The following is an 18,778-nucleotide window of genomic DNA, read 5'->3' as shown; positions in this document are numbered from 1 at the left end:
AGTAGGTACTGCTGTTCTTACTAGCAGTCTGTGTTCTAAAAATAGGTACACCATTCATAGATACATCACTTCATAGTCTATTATAATATGAAAGTACAGACTATATTATATTTGTAGTCATTATTTTAAATAGCAAATGGCAATAACGGGTACAAATTAGAAAATCATGCATTTGTTTATTACGTTTAATTCAGGCTTTACACCCTCATTTAATCACTTTTTTTTTCGAACTATTGTATGGAAATATAATAATAAAGTAATTAATTTTGTATGAAAAACAATAATAAAATTATTGAATTGCAATGATCACAGAGAAAAACGCGTAATACGTAGCGGCAAGGCAGCCGCTACTCATTCTAGGAATTTGTGCACGATATTGGGGAAAGTTGGCCTAAAGTAAAAGAATGGGTTATGCTGGCTGGTGACAGAAAAGAGGCTGTGCCAGAATGAAATGGTCATGCGACAGATGACAATCGGATGAGTTACGCGCCGGACAGGGACGAACGGCAAAGTAGAGTGAAATATGAAGGATCAATGTTGTTCACAATTTTCCAATCAATAGAAGAGGTCGTGTGGTTCCCATTGTCTAAGCAAAAAACCACAAAACTAATACGCACACGTGTTTTGCACGCTGTTAGTTTCGAAGTCTGGTAGTGTGCGCTTGAATTGTTTGTCGATGTCTTGAAGACTTGCTAATGAAATGCAAATACGTTATATTAATATAATATAATTAGGTACTATTTATGACATTAGGTGTATAATTTATGTACAACAAAATGTGGTCGTCCAAATCAATCGGCTAGCACTTAGGTTTTTATTGCCGTTGTTTTGTATTGGAACAAAACGGCAATAAAGAGCTAAGTGCTAGCCGCCATAAGGTCACTTTTGGACCACCACCAAATAATGATTTTAAGTTATAAGAAATTTGTAAAACATGTACTTTGCAGTTTCTAATTTTTATAATTTAAAAAATAGAATATAGTGGAATAGGAAAAAACATATTGTAAAATAGGTTTAACAAGCAGTTTATTTATGAATTATCCGGGTATCCTACATGATATATCATGTATCTTTGGCCTTACTTGCTTTTGCTATAAAAAAATGTAAAGCGCGTGTATTTCTCCCTATACAATCAACAAAAATATTTCAAAATTCAACAAAATTGTCTATACAAAAATATTGTTTCACTATATATTTTTGTATCAACAATGTTTCTGCTTTCAGTTCTTGGTACACGGACACAAAATACTCCGCCGGATCGATCGGGGCAAGGTACTGTCATGTCATCTGCCATTTTGAAACTAAGTTTTGTCCTCAGTGTGTGAATCACAAAAAAAAAGTTCTAGAAACAATGTGTATGTGAAGTGTACAATTATACTTGTACAATCTTACAACTGTACCTCATAGTTATTTGCAAAAATAGGACATTGTACTCTCAAGAAATGAAAGTCAGGTGTCATATAGAAATAATTTGCTGCAATAACATTTACAGCAGCACACAATACTACTTTAATTATTTTACTCTCGTTACACTACATTCATCAGAACTCACCAAGGGAGATTTTATTGAGTAATTCATTCCATATTACAACCATACACTATCAAAACCAAAACTATGTAATATTACAGAGACAGTTCACCTTCTTACAAAATATAAGTTTTAGTAATTATGACAAAATTTTAGTAACTTCTATTACTATACGTACACGTAGTACTATTTAAACATTTTAAAATTATACTTGTTATTTTTTAAGAAATTGTTTTATAGTATTTCCTTATCTCAAATTAAGTTTACCACACTATTCGCCCTATTTAAAAATGCGGTTCTCCTTATTCATCCGCAGACAACAAAAAGGTTGAATAAGGGATACAACAATAGATATATCATTATTATCTATTGTTTACGGAATCCTTAAAAATTATATGTACAATGACTTGCCTTTTTTTATTAAACAGGAAAAAAGATATAAGATAGTACTTTCATAAATAGTAGTAGTGCACCAAAAATGACCATTTATCGTTTACTTTTGATTTTCATTAGGAGCATTACTGTTTTTATCATCTCGGTCTGCAGACATCAATCCATCGGCAATTAAATCTCTCTTCTCCTTTTTATTATTGTCATTGTCGGCGGCGGTATAATTGTGACCGGGCACTACAAATGTCGCTTTATTGTCATTGTTGGAATTTTGCAAAGCTTTATTGTCCGGAAATGGTGATAGATAGAACTTTGGTTTCATAAAACCGTAATTACTATTTTTTACTGACGTTTGATAGTCTTCATTGGCCGATTCCTCATTCTGATATATCTCTGGGTTGTTATATTCTTGATTGTAGTTATTTACTCGTATAGCCAAGTTTTTGAAATCATAATTCTCCTGTTTAGTCGGAGGCTTCATCGGGTCGACTCTAGTGTGTTGACCGTTGACGTAAGGAGCGTTCGTTATAGCGGCAGGGGCGATATTTGAGTTCTGTATTTGTTGCACTATGACGACTTGTTTGAACTGCTGCTGCTGCTTGGAGTCAATCCGCTGCATATGTTTGGGCTGCTGAAACACTGCTGTATTTTTGTATTGAACTATTTGTGGAGCTGTGTTCTGCGAATCAGGCGTTTGAGCGCATAGGTAATTCGACTGATTTATACTTGTAATTATTGAAGTTGGACTAGGCGAAGATTGCATTACGTTTGGTCTCTGAAGCTGAGCGGAGTTTAAATTGGCTGTAAATAAACAAAACGAAACTTTGTAAAGAATAGAATAGTGCCAGCAGTGATCTATATACATAAAAGCATCAACAAACTCACGTATCACGAAATCTCGAAAACTACTGAGTCCATGAAGATGAAATTTGGCAGGAAGGTAGGTTGTGACTGAAATTCCGTCCCTAAGGGGGTGAAATAGAGGTTGCCAGTTTGTATGAAACTTCGTCATTTTTTAAGTGAGAGACATGAAATATTTGATTTAAATTTGTAGTTGATAAAAAATAATAATGCATTAATTAGATTCTGAAAATTACATCTCTAGGGGAATGATGTAGGGGTGGAAATTTATGCGAAACTTTATTATTTTTGAAGAGATGTCCATGAAATATTGTGGGAAACGTAGCAGGTAATGGGACGGGCACGTTACAGGAAACTACATGGGCCAATTTGCAGGAAACGGGACAGGACAAGTTTCGAAACAAGACACGTAGCGGAAATCGTAGTGAGAAACGAGGAATTTAAGTAAAGATGACAAAAATACGAATTTGAATCATAGTAATAAATAAATTTTACCAATCTTAGAATACGCGATAAAAGAATAACTGAAATTTTACTTTGATTCCTTTTAAGAAATGAAATTCACGCGTGCGAAGCCACGGTTAAAAGCGTTACGGGAAGCGGGAGTGGAACACGTAGCGGGAAATGGGATGGGGCACGTTTCGGAACGAGACACGCAGCCGAAGTCGTAGCGGGAAACGAGGATTTGAACTAAAAATACGAATTTGAATCATAGTTATAAATAAATTATACCAGTCTTAGAATACGCGATAAAATAACTTAAATTTTACTTGATTCCTTTTAAGAACTGAAATTTACACGTGCGATGCCGCGGGTAAAAGCTAGTCTTATACTATAATATGAACTATATAACGAATTTTGTGCACCTTGAGAATAGTGATAGTTTTCTAAATATCACACAGCAGACATTGTCTTTTGGGCGCAGCTAGTATAAATAAAATAGTGCCTTTAATAAGCATGGTTCTTTAGAACCCTTTGAGTTGGTTCCATGGCGCAGGAAAGTGAAACCCGAATGCGTGCCGCGCACGTGACGCGTGTCACGTGGTAACTGTGTTGTAAGCCAAGTAAAAGCGAACAAACATTACGCATAGTTACACAGTAACGTAGTTTTTATAGTTATCAATATGGTTAGTGCTATCACTAGAGAATACAAGGCCGGGATCCCGAAAACCGGGATCACAGAATAAACACACAGTGAAATGGAAATATCTAATGTCTTTAAATGAAAAACAACTATTTTTATAATTTATTTTTCATTTGAAACAAAAATCGCGGGATCACAATAAATTTAAAGGATAGGATTCTATATACAGCCCTATATTTGACAACCTCGGTGGCGCAGTGGTAAGGTTCTTGCCACTGAACCGAGAGGTCCCGGGTTCGATCCCCGGTCGGGTCATAACGGAAAATTATATTTTTCTGATTGGCCCGGGTCTTGGATGTTTATTTATATATGTATTTATTATATAAATATAGTATCGTTGAGTTAGTATCCCATAATACAAGTCTCGAACTTACTTTGGGGCTAGCTCAATCTGTGTGATTCGTCTCAATATATTTATTTATTTATTTATATTCATCACTATTCAAGCATGAGTTTAAGTATGCCTATTCATGCATGAATTGAGATTTGTCGGCATCGTGCCAAATGGAAATCCCTAGTCTGACTACCTCGTGTGTGTATATTTTTTTCTACAACAGCCAAAACAAATATCAGCTTATATTTCACATCGTTTTCTTTTTAATTTTTCTTAATTTGAGTCGTCTCACCTTGGGGTTTGTACTTGGCCAGCTGCGAGTAGACTAGCTTGATCCTCTCGATGTTGATCTGCGAGACCTTGTGGTGGTCGACCATGGGCAGCGGGTAGTCGCGGCCGACGATGCAGCGCGCCGCCTGCTGCACGGAGTCGGGCGCCACCCACGGCTCGTGGATGTACCGCGTCGGCATGTTCTTCAGCGCTGGGATGTAACGCCTGCAAAACAAATTTATTATTCTAAAAAACTAAATATTCGTATAGAAGTTTTCTGTCGGTTGATTAGTAAAAGCCCTGCAGGGCAATCGCGCTAACTATTTTCCACTGAGTCGCAATTTAACCATAATCGATATTCGACTTTTCGAATGATTCCGTATCGCGCTAAGGTTTTGACAGATGGTTCGAACGCAGCTAACACTTTACTCGAACGAAAGTGTTGTCAAAGAAAAAGTTGAGGCGATGCTACTTTTTCTCGACCGCTCCTCCAACGTTTCTAGTATTTGTTTGCTAAAATTTGTATAATATTCAGATTTAAAGTAAAATTAATTCTTACATAGCATTATTAGAAATTTCCAACGAATTTGATTTATCAGTGGCGGGTGCTACATCACGACGTGCAAATTTAAATGACTGCATAAAGAGAAATGCCTTTAATTTAACTGAGTGAATGTTTATCAAGAGATACCGACTTTCGATCGGTAAATACGATCAGTAAATATCCGATCATATAGGTATTTGTGCTAATAATTCTACGAGCAGCGTCAACTGATCAACACTTGTTTGGCAGCAACGCTGATACAGATCCGGATCCATAAACACTCAATCAACACTTGAAAACTTTTGAACGTCTTAGTACAGCACTGTATGTTAACACTAAAGCTTTGCCGCTTTTCGCTATGTCGATTAAAACGCTTATTTTAGAGTACTTTATTAATCCTTTCATAAAATTTTCGAGGCAGTAAACGGTCGAAAAAAATCTCCGAACACTTCACACGTGAAGACTTATTAAAATATGGACTTCAAACAGGTAAGATCTTCAGTCAAAATCAAGTTTATATCAGTTTATGACCACAGTTGACCAAATAATGCAGAACATAGAAAAAAATAGTGTTATTATTTTCAGGATAATCCACTAAATCCTTCCTTTTTCCTTTAAACTCACACCACGATTGCGTAAAAGGTATTTTTGGTCGTAAATCTGCAACAATATTAAAAATTGGCGCATTTTGCCTCCATTGGCAATGTTTGTGTACCTTAGCGCCATCGTAGCGCCATCTGCGTTGAGCTTTGCGTAATATGCCCTATTCCCTCGTTTGTTAACAAAAAATACCGGCCGGTCAAAGAAGACAACACCATAGAGTATAAACGTCAAGCAAACTAGTGCTACACTACGCGAACGCCTATAGTAGAACCGCCTAAATGAGTCCTCGCCCGCGGAGTACAAGGGGCGCGGGGGTACGACGACAAAGGGGACCGAGAGAGGTGCGGGCGGCGGGCGCATTCTTGTAAAAACTCAGTTCGCTCGCTACGCGGTTAGCGATCACACGTGTTGACAGTTGCGGACGCCTTGTGAAAGTTATACATGAGATTACATTCTCAAGATGAGTCGAAATGTTTTCGGACATAGAATTAATAGTCAGTGCAAACAAATGGCGTTTAACGTATATGAATATTTTAGAAAAAAGAAACTCGACCCAAATTCTGATGAATATAAACAAGATATACCTTTAAATAAAACTGTAGCAGAAGTTACTGGATTATCAGAAAAGACTGTATCTAGAATTGTACAACAAGGGAAAGCATTAAATGACAACGAGAGATTTAAATCACCAAGAAAACCAAAACAGGTTCGTAGAAAAAGAGTGGAAATAGACGATTTCACAAAAGGAGTGGTAAGAAGAAAAGTCACTCAGTTTTACACAATTTTCAAAAAAATACCTACTCTGAAAACTTTGAACGCTGTACTTAGAGAAGAGAATATATTACACTGCGGCAGGGAATATTTAAGGCTATTATTACATGATCTAGGTTTTAAATTTAAGAAATGCGGATCTAAAAGGAAACTCCTTATCGAACAGCCAAATATCACATCGTGGAGGTGGAAATACCTAAATACTATTAAAAAATATCGTAGAGAAAGAAGACATATTTTATACCTTGACGAAACTTATGTAAACGCGTCTCATAACGTTTCAAAATGTTGGCAATCAAAGGATGAACTTGGCGTTCTATCTCATATTGGTAAAGGGGACCGTTTGATCATCGTACATTGTGGAGGTCAAATTGGATTTGTAGACGGAGCCCTTGTGATATTCAAATCCAAATGTAAAACAGGTGATTATCACGATTCTATGAATTTCGCAAATTTCAGTAAATGGATAAATGAAAAGCTCATGCCTAATATACCGCAAAATTCTGTCATAGTAATGGACAACGCAGCTTATCATTCGGTTCGAGAAGAGAAAAAGCCAACTATGGCTTCTACCAAGCCAACTATGCAAGAATGGCTACGACGACATAACGTGCCTTTTGATGAAAAACTTAGAAAAGATGACTTATATAAATTAATTAAAAGCCATTTCACAGAAGATATTTACAAAATTGACGAGGTATTGAAAAGAAACGGACACGAAGTATTGCGTTTGCCTCCATATCACCCAGACCTGAACCCCATTGAGTTGGTCTGGGGTGATATCAAAGGACAATTAGCACAAAAAAGTATCGACTCTAATTTGGACCAGAAAAAAGAAATATTAGAGAGATTATTTGCTGAATATCCCAAAGAGAAATGGGAGAATTGTGTTAAACACGTGATTAAAATCGAAGACGAATATTGCAAACATGATGGAGCACTAGATGAAGTTGTTGATTTTATTATTAATGTGCAAGACGATTCTGATGATTCTGATGATGGCTGTTTCGAAAGTGAAGAATCAAGTTCCAGTGATACTGATATTATGGACATAAGTGATTGATTTATAATTTTGATAAATTTTGCATAAATAAATATTACATACATAACTTTATTACCTTTTTTTTACCTACATATCATACCTATATATCATAAAATCACATTTTTATCGAATTGTTTTGTATGAAAAATAAAAATTTGAAAATAACAATAATCGAAAAATGCTTATGCTATTTAATTCATGTACGTGGTCTCGTTGATACCATGGAGATATGGGATAACAAAAGGAACACGTTGTATAGTTTACAGTTGTTTCATTCAAATTTTGTATAGCCATTATTAATTTTTTAATAAAAATCTTCACCTGTTTGCCGCTAACCACTATGACTTCACATATCTCAAGAAATGTCCAGTAACATTTCGCCTCTTGTATTACACGCTACGCTCGACCGCCGCCCGCACCTCTTTCGTTCCCCTTCGTCGTCGTACCCCCGCGCCCCTTGTACTCCGCGGGCGAGGACTCATTTAGGCGGTTCTACTATAATCGATGCCAGATTATACTCATAAAACAGATATTTATTAAAATACTAGGTTGAAATCTCTAACGTCCATAACATAGTTTCGTTCTAGTTCGTTCGAGGATCGACTGAGGTTAAGTTACGGTTTTAAAGATAGCTCGATACTGAAATCTGTTCAGTTGTTGTAGAATTGAAGTGCACCCAAACAAGAAATATTCCAGGATTGGTCTTGATTTCAAATGTTGTTAATGAGCGCGATTACTCTGCAGCCCTCTTATTCATTAAAATATAAGCGTAATAAGCTAAAGCACCTATATTTGTTCGTATGTCAATGTCAAATATTGTAAATTGAGGTAGTGACAAAAACATTTTTATCTTTAATTTTTTTATAAATAGGGCTTAAGCCCGCTTTTAAAATTTCAACCATAATAGAGGGTCGTGTGGTGACTCTGCTTTTAGCTTTTCCGCTGTTCGGTGATACCATCTAACTACCTAGTCACTTTGGTATATATATACAGTACATTCACATATAATACTCATATTTCTATTACATATTATTAAACTTTCTTACGAACTTTATTGATCCTAGTTACATTGATTTGTTTGGCGAAACTTGTTTTAAAAATCGAATTAATAATGGTTCCACAATGGGACTAATGGGATAGACGGGAATGCGGGTACCTGATGAAGTCACCATTGGGGTCAGTCTTGCGGCCGAAGCGGACGGGACAGTAGCAGTGGAAGAACTGCTGGAAGAAGGAAGAGCAAGACAGCCACATCCACATCCCGGCGTTGACGGACCAGTCCGCATCGAGGAGCAGCTCGTCGAAAACCTGATAGAAATTATCTCTTTTAGTTAATATTTATGACAAACATGCTCCCGTTCACCCGGTCAAAGTAAAACATCTACCGGCTCCTTGGTTGACCGAGGAAATAAAAGCATGTATTGCCAAAAAACATTGTGCTAAATCTAAGTTTAAATCAAATCCGGACAGGTATCGCGCGAAATACAAAGAGGCTCGTAATTCGTGTAACAGGATGTGTAGGGAGGCCCAACGCCGACATTTTCATAATTTCGTCGATAACGGAGATCCAGGAAAATTCTGGAAATTTTTAAAGTCATTGGGAGTAGGAAGGAAAAGCCATAACATCTCTAAAACTCTTGATATTAATGGCCTTAACAGGCATTTTTCTTGTTCTGATTCCAATGCTTTTGGTGGCAATAATAAAACCTCAATATTAAACCACCTGAATTCTCTTTCACCTCCCGACTTTTCTTCTCATCACAATAACTGACGATGTTCGTCTTGCCATGGACAATTCGCAGTTGATTCTTACTTTATTAGACTTCACTAAAGCGTTTAATTCCGTGTTGATCATGATGTTCTCTTAAGTCTGATGCGCTCCTTGAACATATCTCCATCGGCTATTAATTGGTTGGGTTCGTACCTCAGTGGCCGTCAACAATGTGTTCGCAATGATGACAACATGTCTTCGTGGTGTCACATCTCGGCTGGGGTGCCACAAGAGCAAATAATAAAGGAGAAAGACTCCATTATTATTTGCTCTTTTTATTAATAATATCACTGATAATCTTCGGTCTTCCTACCACTTGTACGCGGATAACTTGCAAATTTATTATCATTCCTCATTAGATGACTTGCCTTCTGCAATTGCTATTGTAAATGATGATTTCGAGCGTATATCTGTTTGGAGCAATTATTTTGGTATTCGAGTAAATCCGTCTAAAACTAAATCTATAATTATTGGTAGTCCTTACTTTACTTCTCGTATCGATTGGATTTCACTGCCTCCCCTAATTTTTAATGATGAAGTTATTTCCTTCTGCGATTGCGTGAAGAATTTGAGTTTGGTATTTGATAAAACTTTTTCTTGGTCACATCACATCAAAGAAATTAGTAGAAAACTTTTTGTTTCCCTTAGTTCACTGAGAAGACTTCGCAACTTTTTGCCTATTGACACTTAAACTGCGCTCGCACAATCCCTTCTTCTTCCTCTTCTTGATTATGCTGACACTTGACCTCACTGAAGAACAGCTGAACAAACTTGATCGCCTACAAAATATTGCCATCAGATTCATTTTTGGACTCCGTAAATTCGATCATATCTCTAACTTCCGCTCCCAACTTGACTGGCTCCCCATTCGACTTCGCCGTAACATGCATATTGTATCTATGCTTTTTTTCAATGTTGTTTAACCCTTATTTACCTCCATATCTCAAGGAACGCTTTAAATTTCTAAGTGATGATAGTAGCTCTTCTCGTAGTATGCGTAGCACGGTTTCACTGAGACTTAGATTTCCTATCCACAATTCTAAATCTTTCTCTGTTCAAGCTGTTCGACTATATGCTAATATCCGTAATGCACGAACTCTGTCCAAATTTAAACTAATTGTCAAGTCACATTATCTTTCCACTATCTCCTAACTTGTACCTACTTTTTTATTAATTTCGCTTTTGGAGCAATAAAGAGTATTGTATTGTATCTCACATTAATAATAAAATACTTAGTGGAATACCTAAAGTGGAACTGTGAAGGACAGCTGGCACGTCGACGCGATCGCAGGTGGTGTAAGGCCCTGACTAAATAGTACTACATTGCAGGAAAGTGTTTATTTATTTTATTTTTATTTATTAGGAAGAACAACAGCCATATATACAAAATAGGTACTACATTTAAGAAACATTCGGCCATTTAAAAGTCCTCACATATAAAAACTAAGTATGAATAAAAGATTATCAATAAAACCTAAAATATATATTCATATGCTGTTATATAAACCTACGTTCCCTTTTTTATCATTATTGCTGTTGATCAACAACCACATCGACCGGAAAGAAAAAGTTAGAAGACGTCTCAGTCTAGGGATACTGCAATTAAACAAATCAATGTCAACCTCAGACGATACCCGGTTATACATATTGCCAGTTCTCAAAAGAAAAGAATTTAGCCTATAGTTAGTATTGACGATCGGTATAAAGAATAATGAATTATGTGTTGAATAATTTGCTATGAGAGGGCCCGAAGCAAACCTGATAAAAGTAGGACGTACGTGGATGAGAGAAGCACAAGGCAAACGTTTGTAAGTTTGTTACTTCTTCAAGCTCAAACGTAGTCAATTGCGCTTTATAAAGTAGATGGCGCTACTAGTAGATACTGTACATAAAGATAAAAACAAGTATTTTTTAAATCATTACAACGATAATTACGAATTACAAATCGCGGGTAACATCATAGTGCGCGAAGTGCAGCTAGAAGACGCAAAACTCTATGCAGATGCCGGGCATCAGTGCCGGTAAACCAACACAATGTGCACAAATCAATAGTTGGAATATGAAAGACCTGTTATTACCCATGGTAAAAACCGCTAGTGCTACTCTCCGATGTGATAACATCGCAGTATTATTCTCTATTGAAAAATTACTCATCAAATCATGTAAAAATTGATATTATTAAAATATATAAGATAGAAGATAAATATAATAAAACTAGTATTTTAAATTAAATCTTTTGTCTGAGTGAGGAATAAAGAATTCTTGCCTTCATGCCTTCTTCCCATGAGATCCAAAGGTCGCCCCTCGTGAGGAAACAGGCGACCGCGTGTCGCGCCAAGTGATGAATCCAGCCCTCCTCCCGAAGTTGAATCATGATGGCGTCTATCCAGGGGAATCCAGTTTGACCCTGCGTGTAATAACAATACAGCAAATTGAAACCCGTTTTAGTACATTAAATTCGGCGAGACAAAGCTTGTTTCGAAGGCATTGTCATCAACGTCATTATTTGATACATGTTCTTTCGCAGTTAAAGCTTGAACAAAAACTATTTCAATATTACAAAAAATTATTTGTGCCTGATATTTATTAAGTGATTTAATGATTGAAAAAAAGATGTCCATATGGATATATATGCACAATACTTTTAATGAGTAGGTACTTATCTCTCGCTCACGACTTTTTTCGCGTCAATTTTAGAAGTCGTCAAAGGGGGAACAATGGTACTATTTTTAAATAATTCTTCTCTACTGTACTAAAATATCAATAAATCTAAATCGTTTGTTTAAATTATGTTAAATAAAAAAAATACTATATAATATTAAATTAATATCTATTATATCGTTGGTCTATCTATATAATAAGAAATCATCAGAAAATAGACTAAAGCAACAAAAAGGCAGCAACACAGCAATCATATCAAAACGTACAAACTTACGCTCGCCCATTTAACCAGAGCTTCTTGATTCTTCTCCCAAGGAATCTGTACGCATATAGGGTTGCCTTCCATCCGATCAAAATTAGGATTGCGAGTGGCGGCGCAATAGAAGAATTCCCTCCAAAGTATTTGGCCGTGCAGAGATAGCGGTGGGCGGACTTGCTTCACTCGCTTGTACAACTCTGTTAGCTGATAATAAAACAGTCTTGTCGATAAGCAACCGAATCTGAAAGAATTTTCGTTTTTTTATGCAAACTGAATAAACTATTTCACTATTTTATTGTAATTTGTGGCCCTGCCAAAATTAGATACGATAATAAGGCTAAATCTCTGCTATTTTGTCTAAATGCCAAGCCAAATTTAAAAGAATATATTTTTGTTTATTCGGCAGAATCACAGACAAGAACGAAGCCATAATTTTGGCTATATATGGGACAATTAATAACGCGATTTTATAGCTGATGTAAACAAAATGATTTCATAACAATGTTGACCTACTATTAATATGTTAGCGTTAAAATGGCATGGACAGTATTTACATTATATACTTTGTATTTATTATTGATAACAATTCACGCTAAGTCCACGTGTATGTCAACTAAAGAGACGGCACAACATTTTTCTCAATACTTCCTTTAATAACTCGGGGTTCATGAAACACAATGAGAGAAATTTCAAAGACTTTGCAAACTTTCTATTTCGGAGCGTGGGCGGCGCGTCGTACAAAAATTACGAAACAAAGGGTTTACTGATTAAGTAACAATATTGCTTAAATGTATTTTGCGAAACTCACTGCCAATATAATTTGCAAAGTTTGTTTCGACAGCTTACAAAGAATGTGTATGTGTAATGTGTATGTACTTAATATATCAACATAATATTGTATTTGATTTGATATGTAAAGAAAGAATGTAAAAAATGATTTCTAAAAAAATATTAACAACTAGTTGCCCAGGGCTCCACTTCCATGGGAATTTTGAGATAAAATACTATTTTCGCTACGTGTCTCGTTCAGAAAATTGTCCTGTCCCGTTTCCTTCAAATTGTTCCACGTCGCGTTCCCGCAACGTGCCCCATCCCATTTCCCGCTACGTGTCCCACTCCCACTTCCCGTAACGCGTGCCGAACATTTCATGGACCTCTCTTCAAAAAATATTATTAAAATTTGTAATAATAAAGTTTGGCATAAATTTCCATCCCTACAGATGCAACCCCTATTTCAAACCTATAAGGATGTAATTTTCAAAATCTAATTAATGCGCTCTTATTTTTTACCAACTACAAATTTAAATTAAAAATTTCATGTGTCTCACTTCAAAAATTACCAAGTTTCATACAAATTGGCAACCTCTATTTCACCCCCTTAGTGATGGAATTTCCAAATATCCTTAGCGGACGTCTCCTAGTCATAATCTACCTTGCTACCAAATTTAATCTTCATGGGCTCAGTAATTTTCGAGATTTCATGATGAGTGAGTGAGTGTTTTTCGCTTTTATATGTATATATAGTTAGATAGATTTATTATAGGCTCCGACGACAATTTATGATTTATGAGTATTTCGTTCGAATCATTCTTATTCAATGGATAAAATTTTACTAACCTCAAGTATGGTGACAACCCAGTCTGACTAGCAAGCAGCGACTGCGGTGTCATCTTCGGGCGGCCGAATGACGCAACCCACGCTTTCCTTTCCAGATGTCTTTCCAATCTAGCTAACGCCTCGCTTTCTCCTCCCAGCCAAACAGGGGGCTTCAAACCTTCAATATCGAACCCTGCAAACAAGTTATGTACGTAATAAAACGGTCAAAATTGTATGTAGAACAGATTTGCGGCTTCTGGAGCATACCGACCAAGTTCTTCGAGCGTGGGGACACCGAATCGGTCATCGTGGTCGTTTGCCAGCGGGGTGGTGGCCCCGTTGAGCGTCTGCACCGTGATGGCAGCCTCAGCGGGCGGCGGCGGCGGCATGCTGGCTATCAATGCCTGAAACTGGTGATACGTCAAAGGCGCCTTCCCACCATTTCTCTCAATTATTCTGGAAAATAAAGCGAGTAGATCAATTTACTTCTGATGATCAAGCACTTGTACATTTTTCAGAGTTTCAAGTCCATCAGAATTTGTATAATATCACCCACCCTGACGAAAATTTACACACTGTATACTTACATAAAATGATTGTCTGGTTAAAAGAAGTGATTAAATAGATTACGTTAGAATGCAGTTCTATAAATATTTTGACTCACTTATCTAATTTATAGAGCGTATGTGATACGCGAGATGTAACAGTGATGCCGACCTCGCGACATTTGGACATGATATTATGGTCTCGAACCCGGCCATAAGGCTCAGGATCTTCTTCAAAGGTAAGCGCGGTGGTACCCCACTCGCGGAAGAGTTTCGGCAAAGCATCGGCGGGTTGACCACGGACCACAAACAAACGAGAGTTAAGCTTCCTTAAGCTACTATCTAAATCTTCTAAGCATTGTAAAAGGAATCTGTAAATGATAAATTAGTTTGTTAATTTATTTGTTTTTAAACATCGACACTACCGATTATCATATGGAGATAACGTAGACAAACCTCCATTTATTGATTCCAACGTTTGATGAGCTCGCAAACCAGGGGTCGATGATGAAGACACATCTAAAGGTAATAGCTCCATTGAGTCCCTCCCTCAAAGCTGGATTGTCATGGAGTCGTAAGCCCTTCCTGAACCAATGCACGGTGTGCTTCCCGGCGGTGCGAGGCGGCCCAGCGTCGGGCGGGGCAGGCGTGCGGGCGCCCGACGCGGACAGCGGCTCCGCTGCGGCAGACATCCCGCGCTCACTCACATGTCGCGGACTGCACCAACACACTTCATTACATTTATTGTTTAACAGATCAAAAATACATCAAACATCCTGTTCATATAAAAGAAAAATAATAATAAATCACCCGCCTTGACAGTCAAACCTGCGACTCGAGAACGTAAGGAAGATGACCAAAGATGAACTGTCAAGTTTAATAATACAGATATGTCCAATATGCCTGAAAGAGGAAAGCAAAAATAATGAAAATATATCAAAAATAAATAAACAAATAAGCTCACAAAAAAATATGTTTCATTTTGTTGGTGATTTCTTTCCCAGCATAAACTTTCATAGTGTGCAAAACATCAGTCTTCAATAAATTTGTATTAAGTAATTTACTATCCAGCATATTGGCTGCATCATAGTTGCAGCAGGAAGTCTAGATAGAAAAATCATAGCATGTAATATATGCTCAAAACCACACAACTTTTGCTATTATGAAATACATAAAAAGACATTTATATTAATGTCGAAAATTTTACTATATAATCATTAGTATTGTATTATTCTTCAATGCTATTATTATGGAAACAAAATCACCTTGTGCCGGGTTAAGATACAAATTCATTTTATATTTTAAAATAAATGGATACTTATCAGGTATCTTGAAAATACAGGTACTCTGCATCATGGGAATCAAAGAAATATATGATTTTTAAAAACATTGGTGATAATACTCACTTTCATGTTGATATATCCAAGGATAGGATGTGTAGACTGGACACGGTGAGTTGATTTACTAAGATCAAAGTATTTTTAATAAATTACATACTTTTGATTGAGAAATAAGACACTTGCACACTGACAAACTGCTGATACATAAAAATATAATAATATAGCCAAAATCCCAATAACATCAATTTGATACATAGTATTAATAAGTTTCTTTTGTAAGATTGTATTTAGGTTAAATGCAACAGTGTTTAATAAAGATATTGCACCTTTCTAGGTACAACTATAAACTAGCATTTGTTATGGGGACTCCCAATTACAGATACTTCTTGCTGCAGGTGGGCAATAGCTAGATTATAACATTTAATTGTTAATTTTAGGAGTTGAAGAAAATAATAAACATTGACAGTTTCATAGAGACTTGAATCGGTATAAATATTATTCACAAAGAGTATAAAATAAAATTAACAACATAAGACTCACTAAGAAGTAAAAAAGGGGGCAATGTAATAAATTACCTACATTAGAAAATCCCACGAATGTTATAAAGGTTGAAAGTTTGTGAGTTTGTTACTTCCTCATACTCAAACAGATAGGCTAATTTAGATATAAAGTAACACATAAGATACTTTTTAACCTGAAAGAATGTGATTCCCATAGGATTTCATCAAAATGGCTGATAGGAAATGGTGCTTTATAAAGTAGATGGCACTACTATACATTAAAGATAACAATATGCAGGTAACACCATGGCATGTAGCTAGTAGATAATAAAATTATTAACAAGGTATTTTAAAATGGGTCATATTAATTATTGTAGGCAAAATCAATCCAACACAGTGAAATGCTGTGAAACTGAAACCATTTGGCTACTAAGAATATGACTAGGTGGTTTTTTGTATTTAGGTAACCTATTGAAAAATTAACACTTTTTCCATAGTTTCCTAGTACTGTCAACTGCATGTCAAGTTACCCACAGTGGACCCCTCTGCAGTAGTAATAATGGTGAATTTGCAATAATTTCCGAAGTTAATATGGTGTTAACTGTACATGCTAATACCCATATTCAATACTGAATAGCTAACTACATTTACTACTTCTTTATGTCTGAAGTACAATAATACTTCAGAGATAAAGGATACAATCCTACATCACTTTTGTACCGTCAATGGTAAGGTAACAGTGACATAAAAATGTGTCAGTAGTACATACCATATCATACCACTAGTACTGATTGATAGTATATCCGACACTAAGGGAATTATTCTGTGAACCTAATCATAACTATAATCCTTTTTTTTCTTTATTCATTTAAATGTAATAATGCTATATATCCTATATTACAGAAATGTAATTCTCTTAATTATATGTAGTAATTAGGTAGGTACCATTGTAACAAATATAGTCCTATGACTACTTCCTACAAAGTATATGTTCTAATATTCGGTTTTAATGCATGTTGTGCAAAACATAGTAAGTAGTTCAAAATGCGTACCTTATGTTATTATATTACTTATTCATAATACAATAGAATATGCATGTATTACACTCCTCTTCTGATCTGAACTGCTGTTAGGGAGGACATACAATACACAAAACTTTCTCAAAGAGCAATTTTACAAATCGACCTTTGTTTTTATATTCACAAGATTCAGAGTCCTGACTTTTACCGTCGAAAATTACGAATTTACACCTTCTATATTTTAATTTGCAGAGTGCAGAGCAATATCTTGGATGAAAACAAACTCAACGCCTATATAACACGAAATCTTTGAATTGTCAGATGGTCGATGTTCCACGGTCCACGCCGCTTGCAACGTGACCAGACACCACAACGTGACATAAAGGTGTATGCACTTCCATCCATTATAAAATCCATACTAACCTTCAAGCAAAACTTTTTTTTTAAATCAACCCCCAAATTACTATAATGGGGATGGCCTGTGGAACAAACATTTATTATATTAGTAAAAGTGTTAATATATAAGGATTTAGATATATTATGGGGGGATTAATTTACTTCTAATTTATTAATTACTATACTAGCTACTTCCCTCGGGTAAAACCATAATAAATTAAAGAGTTGAAGTTTTTGTATCTTATGGAAAAAGATTGAGTTGTTGTATATTTTTACAAACAAATGCTTACACAATAAATGGATTAATAAAGTACTCTAAAATAAACGTTTTAATCAACATAGCAAAAGGCGGAAAAGCTTTCGTGTACCTAACATACAGTGGCGGGATAAATGTGCAGTAAAACTCCCTATTTGTTTCAAGTTTATTTTATTTTCGAAATGAAGTTTTGATGTTGCATGCAATGCATCAAAAATAGGTCTCTTATTTCTTTTCTCAATTTTATTTTTTTTTAGTTCTTGTGTATACACCTTTAAAGCTTTACCCAATTAGGTACCGATATGTCATTTCATATGACATATGACATTGACAAACAAAGTCAATTTTGTTTTTTTTTCTTTTAATCATGATGCCGTAGGCATGCCAGGCTGCATAAAACCGAAAAACTTGTTGAGCTAAATTTTTATGTTTTATTTCACAGATTTAGATATATTTCCAGGGCCACGCGCGTGGTCCATCTAAATCTATGACAATAGGAAGTGTTACTTCACATTTATCCCGCCAAAGTACAACACCTAGTAAAAGGGGGAAAAGCTTTTGTGTACCTAACACAAAAGCTTTGCTTTGCTTTTGTGTACCTAACACAAAAGCTTTGCCGCCTTTTGCTATGTCGATTAAAACGTTTATTTTGGAGTACTTTGTTAATCCTTTCATTATATAAGCATTCGTTTGTGAAAATATACAACAATGTAGCATATTCGGGTGCCGATATATTGGGAAAAATAGTTTTCCATAAGATAAAAAAAAATCGAAAACAATGGGATACGACGCCTCACGCTGTAAAATTTTCGAGCCAATTTTTATCCGTTGATAAAAAGAAGCTCGGAACACTTCACACGTGGAGACTTATTAAAGTATGGACTTCATACAGGTAAGATCGTCAGTCAAAATCAAAATCAAGTTTATATCACTTTATGACCACAGTTG

The 18,778-nt window shown here is 35.8% G+C and overlaps 1 protein-coding gene across 6 annotated transcripts; it reads right to left on the bottom strand.

Annotated features, from left to right (window-relative positions):
- Positions 1-711: 711 nt before the first annotated feature.
- Positions 712-17,552, bottom strand: LOC128670214 (cryptochrome-1-like). Of its 6 annotated transcripts, none has more exons than XM_053745692.1 (12): positions 17,212-17,552; positions 15,726-15,783; positions 15,284-15,423; positions 14,776-15,036; positions 14,439-14,690; positions 14,046-14,230; positions 13,796-13,967; positions 12,194-12,419; positions 11,525-11,665; positions 8,644-8,795; positions 4,550-4,752; positions 712-2,719 (listed from the first exon to the last, which is right to left on the bottom strand). In XM_053745692.1, exons 2-12 carry the CDS (start codon positions 15,729-15,731, stop codon positions 2,022-2,024), a joined length of 2,436 nt encoding a protein of 811 aa, XP_053601667.1. In that variant the 5' UTR covers positions 15,732-15,783; positions 17,212-17,552; the 3' UTR covers positions 712-2,021. The 6 variants fall into 6 exon arrangements, with proteins under 6 accessions (XP_053601667.1, XP_053601669.1, XP_053601668.1 ...); XM_053745694.1 differs by lacking the exon at positions 15,284-15,423 and adding an exon at positions 15,134-15,222 and having other exon boundaries at positions 17,212-17,551; XM_053745693.1 differs by lacking the exon at positions 15,284-15,423 and having other exon boundaries at positions 14,776-15,222; positions 17,212-17,551.
- Between the last annotated feature and the right edge of the window lie 1,226 nt (positions 17,553-18,778).

Source organism: Plodia interpunctella, chromosome 5 (genome assembly GCF_027563975.2).
Source record: "Plodia interpunctella isolate USDA-ARS_2022_Savannah chromosome 5, ilPloInte3.2, whole genome shotgun sequence".
Taxonomy (NCBI): Eukaryota; Metazoa; Arthropoda; class Insecta; order Lepidoptera; family Pyralidae; genus Plodia; species Plodia interpunctella.
This window is presented reverse-complemented; position numbering and strand designations above follow the sequence as displayed.

Excerpts from the sequence above, each read along its gene's own strand:
- LOC128670214 (XM_053745692.1), bottom strand. Across the intron at positions 13,968-14,045 it reads CCCCACGCTCGAAGAACTTG|GGTTCGATATTGAAGGTTTG; the intron begins GTCGGTATGCTC and ends ACTTGTTTGCAG. Across the intron at positions 12,420-13,795 it reads GGGTTGTCACCATACTTGAG|ATTCGGTTGCTTATCGACAA; the intron begins GTTAGTAAAATT and ends AAATTCTTTCAG.